General features: G+C 39.5%; 1 protein-coding gene across 1 annotated transcript in view; it reads left to right on the forward strand.

Annotated features, from left to right (window-relative positions):
- LOC137658030 (eukaryotic translation initiation factor 2-alpha kinase-like) overlaps window positions 1–20,454 on the forward strand; it is a 63,586-nt gene that overhangs the window by 32,720 nt on the left and 10,412 nt on the right. The window contains exons 6-10 of the mRNA XM_068392745.1: window positions 882–1,033; window positions 9,330–9,452; window positions 10,563–10,706; window positions 11,161–12,106; window positions 13,709–13,888. Of these exons, the coding sequence (XP_068248846.1) occupies window positions 882–1,033; window positions 9,330–9,452; window positions 10,563–10,706; window positions 11,161–12,106; window positions 13,709–13,888 (1,545 nt within the window). The remainder of the gene's footprint in view (window positions 1–881; window positions 1,034–9,329; window positions 9,453–10,562; window positions 10,707–11,160; window positions 12,107–13,708; window positions 13,889–20,454) is intronic.

Below are 20,454 nucleotides of genomic sequence, written 5' to 3' on the forward strand. Positions count from 1 at the left end.
CTTTGTTGCTCCTCAAAGTTTCATTTATATTGAAAATCAATCATGATTCAATTTTCCTTACTTTCTTCAATCTCGCACCATCTGCCACATCGAACGTTATAGCGGTAACTTAATTGTTCGACAACTTTAAAAATCGGGCTAGTACTTGCTTCTTCTCATACTTTTTATTTTAGATGGTTTCATAATTGAGGGGGGTACAAGTTGACTTATAACTGAAGATAGGAAAAGTATTTTGGATATGGAATGGACAATCATCTTAGTAACAGTTTAGAATTATCGAAAATTATCATTCTGTCATTAGCGGCAGTTTGTTAATGATGATTAAACGCGCCCCCCCAAAAAAAAAGAAAAATAGTTTTCTTACTTTGCTACGTATGTAGGATTTTGTATAGATACGGTAAATAATATTTGTAATAACATATTTACTAAAAGCTTTTAATATCATTATTTATCACTTTCATCATGCACGTTTAATGACTTCGTTTGTTTATTATGATGGAAGGTTTCCGTTTTAGGCGGCGTCATAAAGAAAAACATTATATAAATTGCATTCATTTAATTTATTTGGAAGTCCTAAGAAAAATTAAGTAGAACATTGGTAATAACAAAATCAACATATAGTCAATACAAGTCGGGAGTGGCGCTAATTTCAAAATTTAAACTTGCGATGAAATCTACGAATGTTTACAAACATGTTTGGACTTACGTCAATTTGTGTTCGTATGTCCAGATGTTCGTAACACGGATGTTCGTATCTTGGGGAGCGCCTGTATACTGTATTTTCCTGTTGTTGTAACATGATACTATCAAGTAAAGTATAACTATAATGATAGTAGTAAAACAAAAATAGAAATAAATATACAGTATGAATTGTCTTCCAGATTATTGCAATAATTCAGAGAATGGGCGTTCAGCTACCTCAGCTTCCCGCACCTCCTCCGCCAGCACATCAAGGAACCCAGAGGCAACCTTTACCCAGTGGTGCTGGTGAAGAACAGCAAAAGAATGATCTAGCACTGCAGTTTATATCTAGGTAAGAAAGTGAAAAGATTAATTATCAAGTTGATAAGAACTGTTAAATGATTGTGATTTAAATTTGCATTTATACTACAAAATCTGAATTCAATTCATTTACTTTCATCTAGTACTTTATGAAGGACTGTTATGAATTGGTGAAATCTAAGAAATAGTCAACTACCCTTGAAATAAAAAAAATAATTTGAATAATGAAATTTCTTATTAACATCTCGCCTTATGTTTATATTGCTTTCGTATCAGGGAGCTTGGAATGTCGATGTTACTCCTTAAAATTGAAATATTTTCCCCATTATTTTTGTTCCAGTATGCTAATGCCTCTAATAAAGCAATGAGACCATCATCTAACAATATGATACTACTCATGCTGGATAGCTATATAAATTTTATTTAAAATACTTTGCTATCCTCTTGATATCACTAACTGGTGGGGAGGAGGATGGGCATTATATAAACATCAGGTATATATTGAAATTTTGTTTATTTCTATGAATCTCCCCTGATGTTGAAATTGCTAACTCACACACTTAACAGGTGGTGGGTAGCTTGTTAAGAAAAGAGATGGTACATCTAGTTTCTGTAATCAGGTAATTAAAATACTAAACTTAACTTAGTTACTCCAGGCTTTTTGGTACTTTAAATTCCAGCAGACATTTTGTAAAGTACCTTAACTAGATTAACACCTAGCTACCGCACTGACTCCGTGATCTATTTATGACCCCACTTAATGAGCATTCCGATCCTTGATTTGGGAACCCAAGATTAACGTTTTGATAGACTGCAGGTAGTTTCTTGTAATGAGATTTTGAGGGAAGGAAGTTTATTTTCTTTTATTATCGTATTTCACAATAAGTTATTTTTATACTGGATGTTAGACTGTCTGCCACATATCCTTGGAAGGAAGGTGGTGATACTGGAGAGAATTATAAATTAGTTTATGAATTTAGACTTTCAAATTCCATTTTTTTTTTAAAGGAGATTTTATTTCTAGCTGAGGGTTCAGTGACAAGGTGACATAGCAAGAAAAATTCAGTAAGAGGAAGGACTCAATGGTTAAGAATCACAAAAGGTTAATTCAGACCTGTACTCCTATTTTTGTAGAGAATTTTTTTATAGTGTTGACTGTGACTCATTGGTTTACATAGTTGGTTTTTGCAAGGCTTTATCTTGAAGAAACCTGTTTTTTCAATATTAATCTTACCCGATGATCATGTAGCTGTCAACTCTGTTGCCCGACAGAAAAATCTAAGGTCGGGATACGCCAGCGATCGCTATACAGGTGGGGGTGTACATCAACAGCGCCATCTGTCGAGCAGGTACTCAGGTACTTCTTGTCAACAAGAACTCAATTTTTACTCTGTCGTGCCACCGGCAAGACCTACTTGGATACGCTGTTGTTTCTGGAGTTGTTTTTCACGATTTTGGTGATGTATTCGCTCTAGATTTTAGCTTTCGCTATTCAGGAACCTTTATCATTAGCTTATCAAGCTTTTTGATCAGATTTGGATTAATTGTTAATGAACTTTGCTAGATTTTGGATTTCCCCCTTGGCTAATTCAAGAATTCAAGATGTCTGACCATTCTCAAGCCCTAAGTACAGGCAGTGTAGCGTTAGGGCTTGTTCCAGGCGTCTTCCGAAGGCCTCCATAGATCCTCACACCGTTTGTTCCAATTGTTGGGGTAAATCCTGTCAATTGGAAGATCGATGTGAGGAATGCGCTGGGCTTTCGGAATTCGATTTTAACGAATTCCTAAAGAATGCACGTAGGCTAGAGAAGGATAGGATCAGGAGGAGTTCTTCTCGCTCGTTTGATTTTTCCTCTCCCCATGCCCCTCAACCTACTCCTTCCCCTGTAGTGGTGACTCCCGACCTTGCTACTAGTGCTCAACCCTCCATGTCGGACATGATGCGGGCCATTCAGGCTCTTATTGACAGAGTGGAGTCATTAGCTAATGACCGGAATCAACTTTTGGCCGATGTCAAAGAGTTGAAAGCGAAAAGTGCAGTGGGAAGTGTAGTGAGTGCAAGTGAAGTGAAAAGTGTCAGTGTCAGTGTTGCGCATGAGGGTACATCTGTTCGTGCCAGTCGTCCTCCCAGTCCGGGACCTCTTGCAAGCTCCCAAGCCCAGGGGAGAAGCAATGTCGAAGGACCAAAGGGTTCGACAGGCCTTGATCAGCGTACGGATGTACCCTCAGTGGTTGCGGACGTATCTGTCAGAGATCGTCCCATCCACAAACAGACGAGTGAGCCCACTCATTCCTCGTCTGTGGAAGAAGTTTCGAGGAAGAAACGTTGGACCAAGGTCTCACGACCTCTCAAGCGTAAGGTCCCTTCCGAGCGAGTCCAACGGCCCAGGTGTAGCCACTGGGTCAGTTCGGACTCGCCGCAGTCTTCCGAAGACTGCACACCTCCCAAGAGAGGTAGAGTGGTTCCGCAGCAGGCAACTACTGCATCTGTTGCCGCACCAACCACGGTAGACCCTAAGTGGTCCATGCTGCAGACTATGCAGTCTCAGCTTGCTTCCTTCATGCAGGAGTATCGTGCTAAGAAGGTTGACACTGCACCTGTTAACCTACAACCTGCCACGGTTGTGCGCTCAGCAGATACTGCGGCTGCCTGCTCCCACACTCCACCTGTGAGAGCTCCACCACCGATGCGCAGTCGACCCTGCCAGACGCATGTTCATGCTGCACCCTCCGTTAACATGCGTGAGCTACCGCATCAGCAGTGGGAAGGTGCTGTCAAGCTGCCGTGCTTTGACGCAATGCGGCATGCTCCGCAACCCACGGCAGCCCCTCCCACGCACCAGCACTCCGCTTTTGTTGTTGCCAGCTCGCAGACTGACCAGCAGCGGCATGATGTTGGATCTGCAGCAGCTACGCATGCACCCGTGCTGCCGGATTCAGCCGTTCAGCTTTCTGCTCCACCTTTGCCACTTCCTCCTCAGCTTTCGGATGATGGAGTTTCTGATGACGACGAAGCTGCGCATTTGGACGATCCGCACTCCGACTTAGAAGAACCCAAGTCTACGCCTCCCTCCTTAGACTTTAGGAAAGTCCTTGCCCTGTTCAGGGAGTTGTATCCGGAACAGTTTGTGTCTGCAACCCCGCGCTCTCCTCCCTCCGAGTTTGCTTTAGGCATGCAGTCAGCAGCTCCTGCCTTCACCAAACTCGTACTCGCACGCTCATCCAAGAGAGCTTTGAGGGTAATGGGAGAGTGGTTGCAGTCCAAGAAGCAGCTGGGAAAGACTGCTTTCATCTTTCCGCCTACCAAGCTTGCTTCCAAATCTAGCGTCTGGTATGCCACGGGAGAGGAACCCGGCTTGGGAGTTCCTGCCTCTGCCCAGGGCGACTTCTCAAGTCTGGTTGACTCTCCCCGCAGGCTGGCTATGAGACGATCTAAGATTTGCTGGTCCTTTTCTGACATGGATCATCTGTTGAAGGGAGTTTTTCGTGCTTTTGAGGTCTTCAACTTCCTCGATTGGTGTTTGGGAGCGTTAAGCAGAAAGACTTCCCCTTCGGATAAGGACTCTGCCATGCTTATCATGTCTAGCATGGACAAAGCCATTCGGGATGGGTCTGGTGAGCTTGCGGCTTCGTACGTGTCGGGAGTGCTTAAGAAGAGAGATCATCTTTGCTCCTTCTTGTCTGCGGGGATCACTCCATGCCAGAAGTCGGAGTTGTTGTTTGCTCCGCTTTCCAAGTGTCTCTTTCCGGAAGAGCTGATCAAGGGGATTGCTGCCTCGTTGATCCAGAAGGATACCCATGACCTGGTGGCGTCCTCCGCACGTAAGGCCAAAGCTTTACCTTCCGTGCCTAGACCTAGGATGGACACACCAGCGTCTAGGTTCATCCCGCCCTTTCGTGGCAGAACCTCCAGCAGAGGAGGTACCCGTGCCGACAGTCATCGTGGCAAATCAAAGAAGGGTTCCAAGTCCTCTAAAGGCAGAATCTGACTGCCTACCTCTCCAGACAGCAGTGGGAGCCAGGCTCAAGAACTTCTGGCAGGCTTGGGAGAACAGAGGTGCAGACGCTCAGTCTGTGAAGTTGTTAAGGGAGGGGTACAGGATTCCGTTCTGCCGCAGTCCCCCTCTAGCAACTTCTCCCATCAACCTCTCTCCCAACTACAAGGAGAAGGACAAGAGGCTAGCGTTGCAACAAGAGGTGTCTCTCTTGCTACAAAAGGGAGCGGTAGTCATGGTCCGGGACCATCAATCTCCGGGCTTCTACAACCGTCTCTTCCTGGTAGCGAAGAAGACAGGAGGTTGGAGACCGGTGCTGGACGTCAGTGCTCTCAATGCTTTTGTCACCAAGCAGACGTTCACAATGGAGACGACGAAGTCGGTCCTAGCATCGGTCAGGAAGGAAGACTGGATGGTCTCGTTGGACCTAAAAGACGCGTACTTTCATGTCCCCGTCCATCCAGACTCCCAACCTTTCCTAAGGTTTGTCTTTGGAAAGGTCGTGTACCAGTTCCAAGCCCTGTGCTTTGGCCTAAGCACGGCACCTCTTGTGTTTACCAAACTGATGAGGAATATTGCCAAATTCCTTCACTTGGCAGACATCAGAGCCTCCCTCTATTTGGACGACTGGCTTTTAAGAGCTCCGTCAAGTCGTCGCTGTCTGGAGAATCTCAGATGGACTATGGATCTGACCAAGGAATTGGGTCTCCTGGTCAATATAGAGAAGTCCCAACTCGTCCCATCCCAAACCATTGTCTATCTAGGTATGGAGATTCAGAGTCGAGCTTTTCGGGCTTTTCCGTCGGCCCCCAGGATCAGTCAAGCCCAAGAATGTATCCAGAGCATGCTGAGAAGGAACCGATGTTCAGTCAGGCAGTGGATGAGTCTAACAGGGACACTGTCATCGCTGGCCCAGTTCATCGAGTTAGGGAGACTCCACCTCCGCCCCCTTCAGTATCATCTAGCTGCTCACTGGAGAAAGGACATGACACTAGAAGCGGTCTCAGTTCCTATATCCGAAGAGATGAGGTCTGCACTGACGTGGTGGAAGAACAGCATTCTTCTCAAGGAAGGTCTACCATTGGCTGTTCAGACCCCCGATCACCTTCTCTTCTCGGACGCATCGGACACGGGCTGGGGTGCGACACTGGACGGACGGGAATGCTCGGGCAAGTGGAATCAGGAGCAAAGAACTCTTCACATCAACTGCAAGGAGCTATTGGCAGTTCATCTGGCCTTGAGAAACTTCAAGTCCCTCCTTCTAGGCAAGGTGGTGGAGGTGAACTCCGACAACACTACAGCCTTGGCGTACATCTCCAAGCAAGGAGGGACTCATTCGAAGAAGTTGTTCGAGATCGCAAGGGACCTCCTCACCTGGTCAAGAGATCGAAAGATTTCGCTGGTAACGAGGTTCATTCAAGGCGACATGAATGTCATGGCAGATCGCCTCAGCCGGAAGGGTCAGGTCATCCCCACAGAGTGGACCCTTCACAAGAATGTTTGCAGCAGACTATGGGCCCTGTGGGGTCAGCCCACCATAGATCTATTCGCTACCTCGATGACCAAGAGGCTCCCGATTTATTGTTCACCGATTCCGGACCCAGCAGCAGTTCACGTAGATGCCTTTCTTCTGGATTGGTCCCATCTAGACCTGTATGCGTTCCCTCCGTTCAAGATTGTCAACAAGGTTCTGCAGAAGTTCGCCTCTCACGAAGGGACACGGTTGACGTTGGTTGCTCCCCTCTGGCCCGCGAGAGAATGGTTCACCGAGGTACTGCAATGGCTAGTGGACGTTCCCAGGACTCTTCCTCTAAGAGTGGACCTTCTGCGTCAGCCGCACGTAAAGAAGGTACACCCAAGCCACCACGCTCTTCGTCTGACTGCCTTCAGACTATCGAAAGACTCTCAAGAGCTAGAGGCTTTTCGAAGGAGGCAGCCAGAGCGATTGCCAGAGCAAGGAGGACATCCACTCTCAAGGTCTACCAGTCAAAATGGGAAGTCTTTCGAAGCTGGTGCAAGGCGAATGCAGTTTCCTCAACCAGTACCTCTGTAACGCAGATAGCTGACTTCCTTTTACATCTAAGGAATGTAAGATCACTATCAGCTCCTACGATCAAAGGTTACAGAAGCATGTTGGCAGCAGTCTTCCGCCACAGAGGCTTAGATCTTTCCACCAACAAAGATCTACAGGACCTCCTTAGGCCTTTTGAGACCTCAAAGGAGCGGCGGTTAGCCACACCAGGCTGGAACCTAGACATGGTTTTAAAGTTCCTGATGTCAGCAAGGTTCGAACCGCTTCAATCAGCCTCTTTTAAGGATCTCACATTAAAGACTCTTTTCCTCGTTTGCTTAGCAACAGCTAAAAGAGTCAGTGAGATTCACGCCTTCAGCAGGAACATAGGTTTTACATCTGAAACGGCTACATGTTCCTTGCAACTTGGTTTTTTAGCTAAAAACGAGCTTCCTTCTCGTCCTTGGCCCAAGTCGTTCGAGATCCCAAGCCTGTCCAACTTGGTTGGTAACGAACAAGAGAGAGTACTTTGCCCAGTAAGAGCTCTTAAGTACTATTTAAGACGTACAAAGCCATTACGAGGACAATCAGAAGCTTTATGGTGTTCTATCAAGAAACCTGCTTTACCGATGTCTAAGAACGCAGTTTCTTATTACATCAGGCTTTTGATTAGAGAGGCACATTCTCATCTGAAGGAAGAAGACCATGCTTTGCTGAAGGTAAGGACACATGAAGTTAGAGCTGTGGCTACTTCAGTGGCCTTCAAACAGAACCGTTCTCTGCAGAGTGTTATGGATGCAACCTATTGGAGAAGCAAGTCAGTGTTCGCATCATTCTATCTCAAAGATGTCCAGTCTCTTTACGAGAACTGCTACACCCTGGGACCATTCGTAGCAGTGAGTGCAGTAGTAGGTGAGGGCTCAACCACTACATTCCCATAATCCCATAACCTTTTTTAATCTTTCTCTTGAAATACTTTTTATTGTTGTTTTTTGGGTTGTACGGAAGGCTAAGAAGCCTTCCGCATCCTGGTTGATTTGGCGGGTGGTCAAATTCTTTCTTGAGAAGCGCCTAGATTAGAGGTTGTGATGAGGTCCTTTAGTATGGGTTGCAGCCCTTCATACTTCAGCACCTAGGAGTCGCTCAGCATCCTAAGAGGATCGCTAGGCTCAGTAAGGAAGACGTACTTAAAAAGGCAGAGTAATGGTTCAAGTCGACTTCCTTACCAGGTACTTATTTATTTTATGTTTGTTATTTTGAATAACTGCTAAAATGAAATACGGGATACTTAGCTTCTAATGTTAACATGTATGCTGGTCTCCACCCACCCCCCTGGGTGTGAATCAGCTACATGATCATCGGGTAAGATTAATATTGAAAAATGTTATTTTCCTTAGTAAAATAAATTTTTGAATATACTTACCCGATGATCATGAATTTAAGGACCCTCCCTTCCTCCCCATAGAGAACCAGTGGACCGAGGAGAAAATTGAGTTCTTGTTGACAAGAAGTACCTGAGTACCTGCTCGACAGATGGCGCTGTTGATGTACACCCCCACCTGTATAGCGATCGCTGGCGTATCCCGACCTTAGATTTTTCTGTCGGGCAACAGAGTTGACAGCTACATGATCATCGGGTAAGTATATTCAAAAATTTATTTTACTAAGGAAAATAACATTTTATTAGGAATTTATAGGTATAAATAACAATTTACAGTTAATTTATCAACTTAAATTTGGAGTGTGTTATACTTTTATTTTTCTCAGTGAGAAAGTTCAAGATTTTATGTATTATACTGTATATTAATCTAGTTTTATAAGGTGGTTAGTGAGTATAGTTTTGGGATCCAACTAGAAATGTTACTTTCCTACCTCTTTCCTTCATTATCCCACTTCCATTAGTGTGTGTGAATTGGTAATAAGAACATCAGGGGAGTTTTATAAAAGTAAACAGAATTTTAATGCTAAAATTTATTATTTTCATATTCGTCTGATATTCATATATATGTTCACCACTCCTCCCCACTGATCAGCATGTCAAGAGACTAATGATCGAGTTTTTGACTTTGAGAACTGAAAAGGAGATGATATGTCGTATCAGTGGCTAGAAAGTTACCGTCAACTGCCAGAGGGGTTGGCAGTTTCGCAAGGAGAGAAACTGGAAAATTTTTATTTTTGGGTACACGTCGACAGAAGCTTCAAGTAGAAGCAATATGAGAGTTAGAGGAGTATAAATAGGTGTTATCATTTAAATTGTATTTATGCATTAAATCAGAACTAGGAAAAATTATAAGTTGATTAAATTGTTTTGTACTTTACAGATATTCAAGTGATTTTGAGCCTGTACGGTGCCTTGGTCGAGGAGGTTTTGGAGTTGTGTTTCAAGTTTATAACAAACTGGATTTAAATGAGTATGCTGTTAAGAGAATAACTCTTCCCTCCAAGTAAGTATTTAGTTTGAGTTTATTGAATGTATAGACTTTTGATGAAATCTTTATCAACACTTTATTATCCCAAAATAGGGAAGAAAACATGGGGGTTGTTCTTCCTCTTTTCTATAGCAAAGACTCAATTGCTGTGAAGTGCAACATATTAAAGTTTCCATTAGTAATTTTTAATTTTTTTGATAAATTGTCAGTTTTGAAGCTAATTCATGGTTAATAATTTGAAATGAGTGTGGAAGTTGAACTTACTGTGAGGTTTTCCATTGTATTTTCCATATTTTATTCATTTATAGCATTGGCTTAAATAGAATAAGATATTTGACTTTATTTGTGAGATGCATTTAGTTCTAGTTGTTTACATGTATCATTTCTCCTTTACTTTTGAAGCCAGCTATCCAGCTTGTTCTATACAGTGGAATTCATGTAAATAAATATTTATTATTTCTATATTTACAATTGAATGGAACTAGGGACCCACCCTCCACCCCACTTCTAATGTGATACTTTCCTTTGGCGATTAGGCCCACTTAAATCCGAAACATATTTGACCTTCTTGGTCTAGGCCTCTGGCCTTGTACTGCACATAACCCTATTCTCACCATCTAGAGAGGGTTTTGGCTGCTGGTTTAAAGAAGGATGTGTAAGACTTTGGGAATTAGGAGAAATTTTCATTGTTGTTTTATTTAGAGGTTGTTAACCTGTCACTATTATTTTTATTATTATTATTATTATTATTATTATTATTATTATTATTATTATTTATTATTATTATAATTATTATTATTATTATTATTATTATTACTAGCTATGCTACAAGCCTAGTTGGAAAAGTAAGATGCTATATAATCCCAAGGGCTCCAAAAGGGAAAAATGGCCCAGTGAGGAAAGGAAATAAGGAAATAGACAATGTTATAAATAATGAACAATTAAGATATTTCAAATAGAGTAACGTCAAAACGTCTATTATATAAGAACTATAAAAAGACTTACGTCAGCCTGTTCAACACAAAAACATTTGCTGCAAGATTGAACTAGCACTTAATAGTATGTTCTAAACAGGTCATTATGGAAATACGGTATTTTGGTTTAAAATCATGTTTTTTATTTCAGAGAGGAATCTGCAGAAAGAGTGAAACGGGAGGTCAGAGCACTTGCCAGACTTAATCATACTAATATTGTGAGGTATTATAATAGCTGGTTGGAGTCGCCACCCATTGGTTGGTACAGTGAAGCAGAAAACCTCTGGAAGAATGGGTGAGTTACAGTAGATTTGTAAAACTTTTTTGGGTCATTATTTTACTACAAAAATTTGATACATAACCTGTTTTTAATGACTGATGTAACGTCCTTATTGTTTTCATGTTTAGAATATTAGTATTATGTAAGTTTTGTTCTGCAAATTATAAGAATTTATTCGCGAGATGAAGAGCTATGATTGTTATATTTTTTCATTACCAGTATTATGTAGAAAATGATCCTATATAATTATTTTTGTGGTTTTACCTCTTTTAATGGTTAATTTTTCTGATACAGTACAATAATACATGGAAGAAAATGTCAGGCTTGGTTTTAAATTTGCCCTGAATATATCTACATTTAGATTTCATGAATTCTGTAAAAATCTTCATTAATACGCTATGGTATTTTTGTATGAAACATTAAAGAATATGGTGCTATATTTTACTATAAAACTTTTCTTTCTTCACAGCGATACATTATCAAATACTGTGTTCTCTCCAGAAGAAGAGACGCAGGATAAGCTCAAAGCAGCCATGACACTTGACAAGCCTTCAGAGAGAGCTTCAAAGGACTCGCTGTCTGAAGTTGTGAAGAAGCTTAACAATCCTCAGATGTTAGAGTTTTCCAGTAATGCTTCACTTGGCAGTGAAGAGTATCCAGTAGACACAGATGACAGTGATAGTTCAAGTTCAGAGTCAGCTTCTTGTACACATTCAAATAAGCAGTTCTCGAGTGATCAGTTACAAGATGATTCGGTGGATATTGTTTTTGAGAATTCTGTGAATAATGTTGGTGTTAATAGTACAAATTATTCTGTAAATGAAGACTCTTTTGAGATTTTATTTGAAAAGCAAAAAGATATTTCTGAAAATACCTGTGATAATGCTAAAGATTGTTTAGACATTAATAAAACTCGTGTGAGTGGAACGCAAGCTTGTAGTCTCCAGTTGGATGATAGTCAGTCAGTAGCTTTTATGGATTCTTCCACAAATAATGTAAATAGTTTGTCCGTTCACAGCTCACAAAACAGTACTTCTGCATACTCTAGTCAGAAAAACAATGACCAAAATGACATTAGTCAAGATTTATTTGTTAGTGATAAGAATGTGAAGAGACGCCGCGTGCAAAGCCAACCAATACAAGGTGGGCGTTCTTCTGCCGATGAACGACCACGAACATTAAGTCTTGGTATAACAATTGAAGATACAGCTTCAAAGATTAAGGCCGAAAATAAGCCTCGTCCTAAGACTTTCCTATATATTCAAATGGAACTGTGCCAAAAGGAGAGTTTAAAAGACTGGCTCTTAAAAAACTGTGAGTCACGGGAAGAAAAGATCATTTATAGCATGTTTAATGATATTGTGCGTGCTGTAGAATACGTCCATGATAATCAAATGATGCATCGTGATCTCAAGGTATGTATATTTAATTCTTGATGTAATTTTTTTGGTTTATTAAACAAAGTTTTTGTGATCAGAATATTCTAAGTACATGACAGTAAAATTACCATAATTGCCAGCACATAAGATTTTTTTTTCTTCATAATATGGTGAAGGAAAGTTATGAGCACTTTCTAAGAAGAGAGCTATGGACAAGTTTTTCCTATGTGCTATAAACAAATGACTTTAGTTAAGAGAGATTCAATTATTTTATTCAGGAAATAACAAAGTGGGAGGTGTGTAATAATCATATATTACATGTTTAAAACACATGACGTAATACGTCATTGTGGAAGTAGAAGCTAGCGTGAGAAGTGCTGTAGTCAGATCATAGCTGGACGCGAATACCAGATCTCAGCAATGTAACATTTTTATGAAGAATAAACACAAATACGAATCGTGAGAAATTGTGTCGCCACCGGATGCAGGTGTCTTCCTATACTAATGTTTAGTTTACATTATGTGTTTAAATGCTGAGTTAACTGACTATACGATATCTGTGATATCGATATTTTAGCCAGTTATTACTAAGACATCATACGGAATGGTCATCCGACCAAACCAGCTATACTCCTGTGATGGAGATGTTAACTCAGTTGTTTTTAAAGAATAAACCATTTTAAAGTTAACTTACTTGACTTTACTTGAAGATGTAACATACCAACTAACATACTTAATGTGTGTTAACAACAGTAGCACACTATAGATGAACATACCAGAATATTTTACCATTTCTTTCGTACAATAATACAATTCTAAATTTTCCATTAGTTCTTGATAAGTTTCCTTTCTAGACATGATACATTTTAATGGTAAACTCTTAAACTGATTGAAAAATGTAGATTACTGTTTAATTAGGCTGGAAATATGAAATTACTGTACTATTAATGTACAGTATATGCTATCTTGAATGTTAAGGTGTAGGATACATTATAAGTTCTTGTTACTTACTAGGAGGCAAGAACCTTTAAAGATCTGATAGATTCAGGAACTACAGTAAAATGCTTCATTGCAAGATTAGAGAAGGGAAGGTTGTGCAGATCTGAGAAGAAGAATGGTGGCATTTTATTTCTGTAATGTAGTCAATATGATGGGATATATGTTTTGACATTGAGACTGATTTAGGTTGACTCTAACCACCAGATGTCACTTGTCACTGGTGGGCAATAAGTGTGGCCTCCTGAAGGAAGAAAACATTTTTTTTGGGGGTAGGTGTTTGTTAAAGTTAATATTGAGTTGGCTACATCAGGTGAGTATAGATATAGATTTTATTATTAAAATTCAATTAACAGTAGGATTTATCAGAATTTGTACTCCTATATTGCTATACAAATTTAGTTAAAAGAAAATGGATATCACATAATTGGGGAACAAAGGCATATAAGGCATTATAGATTCTTGAATATGTTTGATGTGTACAGAGGATTTTTGTAATATTTTCTGCTTTGTATAACTGATAAACTCGGTTACAATATATTGATAGCGTTCATTGAGAAAATTCTTTTTCAGATTATACCATAGACTTTATAGTATTTACATTGCTTTATAATTTAAAAAAAGATAATTATTTTCTTCCAGCCCTCCAATATTTTTTTTTCATTGGATGGCGAAATAAAAATTGGAGACTTTGGCCTAGTGACAACAATCACCGAGGGTGAGCAAGAAATTAGAACTCCAGCAGACGGCAATCCATCTCTGTTTTCCGATCACCGTCATACCCACAGAGTGGGAACGCAGTTGTACATGAGTCCTGAGCAGGTATTTGTTATTTAAGATTACTCTGTTGGAATTTTTATGCCTCTGGGATATTTTAGTTTGCTTCATTATGCTTGCAGTTCTGATATCTTACTACATTATTAAAGATACTTCTTCTTCCTCTTCTTCTTCTTATTATTATTATTAGCTAAGCTACAACCCTAGTTGGGAAAGCAGGGTGCTATAAGCCCAGGGGCCCCAACAGGGAAAATAGCGCAGTGAGGAAAGAAAACAAGGAAAAATATATTATTTTAAGAACAGTACCAACTTTTAAATAAATATTTCCTATATAAACTAGAAAAGCTTTAACAAAGCAAGAGGGAGAGAAACTAGATAGAAAAGTGTGCCCGAGTGTAGTTTAAACTAGAATTTTGAAGTAAATTAGACTGTCAGATGTGGTTTGATGCTGTGCATTTAAATGTAAAGGTTTTTTTCCCTCTAGCATGTTAAGCTATTTTTTTTGCAGTTATAGATATGAAGGACAAAAGACCATATCGCTACCTCATTGCAAGAGGGTCGTAACTCCAAATTCCTGATTTTTCAGGAGACGCATTTGAAAGTTGCTAAGTCCTATGAATTTGATCAAGTTTCACAATCTTCTTAGTGCCATCTCTCGGCCGCTAACTCACCTAGATTTACGACTCTTTTACCAAAAGATGCAGAATCAATTCGGCAATCTTGTACACCTTATAACTCAAAACTAGCAAATTTGGAGTTACGACCCTCTTGCAATGAGGTAGCGATATAATTGACAAATCAATTTTTTGTGGGGTACATGCAGTGTCAATGAGTGTGGGTGAGCTAACTTAAAATTTAATGAGAAGAATAACTGCCTCTCACTTCACCAGTTCATTTTGTTAATTTTTATTTTTATTTTAGTTTGAATATTTTCTATACATTACTATTCTATTTCCAGACATTTTATCTTCTTTGTATTCAATAACACTTTCTGTAAACCAGCGATTGATTGATTGATTGATTTGGTGATTGATGACATATATATTTCACTTATCTTACAGGTGAATTATGATAATGTTGCACACAATTGTATTGCTTGAGGTAAGATAAACATATGAATTATGACACAAGTTTCAAAGCATGACCTTTTATACTTGTGTCTTAAACTCAAGGTGCAAAGAATAAATTGAAAAACAAATACACCATAAGTTTTACCTCGTTAACTGGGATAAGTTTGCTAAAGTTACAATTTATTGTACTTCATGGTCAGTAGGGGAAAGGGTGTGATGTTTTATGCACCATCCTCAGATGTAGAGAAGGATAGTTGTTTGTCATAAATTTGTTTGATAGGATCATTGAGCTATATTTCTATGCAACCAAAGGCAATAGATGAAATATAAAAGGCAAAAGCAATGCAGCGAGGTTTAAAAGTACTGTAACTTGCTAAGAGCATTTAGTATTATCTAGAGTGTGCTAAATAAGGTACATTATAAGCGGTACTTGTCTTGTTGTTAAAGGGAGATGAACACTTACCATCTAAAACCTTCCTCCCTGAAATAGTGACTGGACACTGTAATTGAGGAGTGATCCTTTTTTGTCTCCCTTAGTTTTTGTCCACCAGATATATGGATTTCAGTAGGAAGACATAACGTAGAATTTTGTAAGTTTCTAATTTTTTTAATGCCAGCACCTTCTTCCTCTGGAAGGGGCCGAGTCTTCAGTCTAGGAATGCGGTTAGGAATAAGAAGATAGGGTGAGTGGCACAGAGGTTTGTTTCCTAAGGATAGTAAGGGTTCCCTAAATATGTCATTTTCTTTCCATCCCCTATTTGGATTGATTCTAAACCTACCTTCCAGGCTCCATCTCTGGAGATATGATAGAGGTGGAATGATTGCGGCTCCTGTCCGCTCTATGAATTGTCACAGGGAAGGAGCATGGGCCTATTCTCCTCTTGGCTGAACCAGTACATCTGTTCGGTGTTCAATCGGAACTTTAGCTCCATATTCAACCCTTAGAGAGGGAGATTTCATCCTCTTGATGACTTGAAGGAGTTGTAGTACATGCAAGCCTTCAGGTATTCCAAAACCCTTCCTCTTTCTTCAGCTGTTTGTGTATCTATTTGAGTGTTAAGTTTTGCCTGGAATGCCATTTCGTAGTCACTCCAGGACAAACAGAGACTACCTCTCAATCTTTATTAAGATTAGAGAAATCTGATTACTCTTCCAATAAAAGTACGAATACCTGGGAATGCAGTTTGATGGGAAATTTCTTTGTAATTTTAACAGGAAAATCAGAGAGATAGAGCATCAGTTTCTGATTAGTTGGAGGCTCAGATCCACTCATAGCATCAAGGAATAAAATGGATTACTCTTCTACCTCCTTCAGACACTACTTTTCAGAAGCTCCGAGCAAGTCTTACCTACCATTGTACCTGGTCTTGTGATCAGTTGGTCCATTTTTTCAGGCCTTTGGTACACGCAACCCCTGCTACCTGGTTAGGACACTATAGGGTCTATCCCTCAAGATTGTCCCTCTTCCCTGCTTTGGCAAAAGGTAGTTGTGCAGGCTCTATCATGTCAATAATGAAGGGAAGGGGCTTCTGCTCCTTTCTTGTAGGTAGTAGGTTGGCCAGGGCACCAGCCACCCGTTGAGATACTACCGCTAGAGAGTTATGGGGTCTTTTGACTGGCCAGACAGTACTACATTGGATCCTTCTCTCTGGTTACGGTTCATTTTCCCTTTGCCTACATACACTCTGAATAGTCTGGCATATTCTTTACATATTCTCCTCTATCCTCATACACCTGACAACACAGATTACCAAACAATTCTTCATCACCCAAGGGGTTACTGCACTGTAATTGTTCAGTGCCACTTTCCTCTTGTTATAAGGGTAGAGGAGACTCTTTAGCTATGGTAAGCAGCTCTTCTAGGAGAAGGACACTCCAAAATCAAACCACTGTTCTCTAGTCTTGGGTAGTGCCATAGCCTCTGTACCATGGCCTTTCAACGTCTAGGGTTAGAGTTCTCTTGCTTGAGGGTACACTCGAGCACACTCTCCTATCTTATTTCTCTTCCTCTTGTTTTGTTAAAGTTTTTCTAGTTTATATAGGAGATATTTATTGTTGTTACTCTTCTTAGAATATTTTATTTTCCTTTTTTCCTTTCCGCACTGAGCTATTTTCCCTGTTGGAGCCCCTGGGCTTATAGCATACTGCTTTTCCAACTAGGGTTGTAGCTTAGTAAGTAATAATAATAATAATAGTAAGGAGACAATTCTTGCTCGAACCTATTTGAAATGCCCGAGGTCTTCGGAACCTGGCTGTCTTACATTGCAACATTTAACTTCACTCATGTGAATGTCGCAACCCTCTTTAGCATTAGCAGGATGTGAAGGAAGTACCCATTCAGTGTTCCTTCTAGTTCTGCGAGTCTTTTGATGACGGAGGCTCATGAGGTCAGTGTGGGCTCTGCCATCTCGAGGAAAACGTCATGAGTCAAGCATGTCAATATTCTCCTTTCCTACCTGTTGGTGTACTGTACTGTACTTTAAACCAACGATAGTGTCCTAGTGTTCCAGATCATTGAGTCCTTTAAGTTCCACCAGCCACCTTAAAAGTGACGTGATATAGTCAGGCAGTCGAGTGTCTCCCTTCACCTCCCTCCCGGTTACTACTTCATCTACATGTTTAAGGATTCAGTTGTAATTCCAACTTCGCTGGACATGTTCCTATTTAATGGACTTAGCTTTGTATAATTAGATAAATACAAATTACTTTAGAAATTTTTTATATTTTCTTTTTCAGTTTGCAAGCTCCAAAAATGATAATAGGGGCCAGAAGGTTAAGCTACTGTTGTCCAAACATAGTTTAGTTTTCTATGATGTAATATGGGATTTCTCAAGCCTTAATGGTTGAAGCAGTTGTTGATAAAAATGAGAAGGAAAACATGAAGCATGTAACATGGAGCAGATCTCTGCTGGTGGAGTTATTCCAGTCACCTACATGAGGAGCTTTACTGTACAGTATTTGAACATCAGTGAATGTTCTGTCCACACTTTTGGGGGTTTAGGGCAAGAAAGCCTATGTTTCAGACAAGCAGATAGAAAGCCTTTAGAAGCCATGCTAGGCTTGGGCTAGTGTTGATTTGTAAACAACCATTGAAGCAGAGTGCTATCAGAAAACGTTGCCTGTGTGCAATAGAGCACAAAACCGTTTATCGAGTCGACGGTCAAGTAACTGCTTTAGCTCCTAGACCTTTATAAAGCAGCAAAACCTTTGTGTTAGAAGTTGCAGTTACCAATATTAGTGGATCCCTTGAGAAGTTATCATTCATAGTTGTGTGGGGTCTTCTGGGAAAATTGCTTTGGTATGGAGTACTGTACTCAATAAATAATTACTAAATTCCTTATATTCAGCCCGTTCAGAATGTAATTCTTTAAAGAATAGACATCAGATTAACCCCTTTTACCCCCGGGGTATTTGGAAATTTCCAACCCTTAACCCCCAGGGGGTTATTTTTTTCCAGCACATTTTGCAGTATATATTTTTTAAATTGCTCTAACAGCCTTAATTTTTGTCATAGAGAGGTCAGGTTGGTCCCATTCTCTTGGAAAATGCCTGAATTTTCTTAAAAAATTATCAAAAATATGTAAAAAAGAATTTTTATAGCATTTTTTTTGCAAGGACGTACAGGTACGTCCATGGGGGTAAAGGGATGGCTTTTGTGAAACGTACCAGTACGTCCTTTGGGGGTAAAAGGGTTAAATTTGTTATACTGGGTCTCTGCTTTCCTTTTTATCATGGATCATAATTAATTGTTTCTATGAACCTCTTCTTAATGTTCATTTTGCTTCTTCTCTAGAAGCTCGTTTTATTGACATATACCCCTAAAATTTTAGAATTTTGTCATTTTCTTTACTTTTAAAAGACACATGCCTCTAGTAAAGCGATGAGACATACTAGTGGTTAATGGCAAAAAGCAGGGATGTGCCAGAGGATCTTTATTTCATTTTCCTAGTTGCATCGGTTGGACACATTACTTGTATTTCTTTTAAATTGTGATAAGTTTTAGTACGATGTAAGTTGTCTTCCTTGGGATTTGTTAGCAAGTACCGAACAAGCATAGCACTGAGATTCAACTAACCATTGTGAGGTGTGCACATATTGTACTTCAGTGTTCCTCTTATGGAAAAATACTTTTCAAGTTCAAAGTGCAAATGAAATTTGCTTTTAGTTCAGGGGGAAAAATCCAGAAAAGATTAGGCTATTTTTTGTAGCAGAGACTGTGACAATAATGACATGATAACACCGTGCTTTAATACACATTTAACCTACCAAATATTTATAGTGGTAAGCTTCAAAAGCTATTATTTAGCTTCCTTTTTGAAATCTCAGAAGGCTAGTGAGTTCATGTGAAGGCAATAGTAATAATTCTGTTCTTACATGCCCGGTTGTTAACTATAACCTGACCTTGCAGTTGAATGATAATAGTGTTCCAATTAGTAAGGGTTCTGAATGTTTACTGCGCCTTACAGTCTATATCTTCTCACAGAGCCTCAAATTCTTATTTACCTTACCTGTCTGCTGCTAGTTTCCTTGCATTTCCGCATTCTTAGTCGTTCTTAGATAACCAGGTTACGAGTCAGAAGACAGTGTTGGTAGTCTGGATCCATCCACTTGCTAAAGTAAATGTTCTTAAGCACTTGCATATATCCATTTCAGGTATTATAGCTGATGTGTTTAGGGCTTTTATTAGTTGTGTTTATATTTTGGAATTTAAATGGTTTTACATTGTTTAAAAATTTCTAATTTTGAACTGTTGGAAAATCTTTCACTTATAGATTTCATGGGTAAAACACTTTTTCTATTAACAGTGGCTTCATCTAGATGCATTTTAAACTACCTGTACAAGAACCATATTTTAAGGTAGGCTTTGGGGGAGCATAAGATGATTTGTCTCTTTTAAAATAATTTTAAACAGAGCTTCTAAAGAAAAGCAATATTAATATCTGGTAATTATAGTAATAATTTGTTTTTATTAAAATAATATTTTTCATAATAACTTCCTTTTTTAGAGGTTAGGATGTTGGAAAAAAATAATTTTGGAGGAGTTTATTCTTCACAAAATCCTTTAGCAAATAACCCTCAGTATTATTAACAGTTTTTGCTCATTTTCAAGTCATTGGTACTTGTTGATGTTAAGTGTTGGTGCCATGTTTGTTACCCTGCCTGTCATTCTTTAATCCAAAATCACTTAGTACAGTATTTGGGAAAATATGCCAATACCACTCATGCCACATCTACAGGGATACTGTATCACCCTTTTCCATTGAGAACAATGGATGCAGCAAAGATAATATAGCAATGACTAATATTCGTGTCATCCCTTTGTAGCACTACTGTATAGACTAGTATTGCTGCGGTTTGTTACGATATTAAGGAGTTAGAAAAAAAATCCAATGGTGTTGGAAACTTCTGATGGTGATAATGGTGATATTACTCCTTAATTGAAAATGTTTTCTACTTTGGAATTCTAATTTTTAAAAAGTCATTATGACATAACTGATATGTGGATTTCAAAGATTGTGCAATATGTCAATTTTTTTTGTC

The sequence above is a fragment of the Palaemon carinicauda genome, chromosome 18 (genome assembly GCF_036898095.1).
Source record: "Palaemon carinicauda isolate YSFRI2023 chromosome 18, ASM3689809v2, whole genome shotgun sequence".
Lineage (NCBI taxonomy): Eukaryota > Metazoa > Arthropoda > Malacostraca > Decapoda > Palaemonidae > Palaemon > Palaemon carinicauda.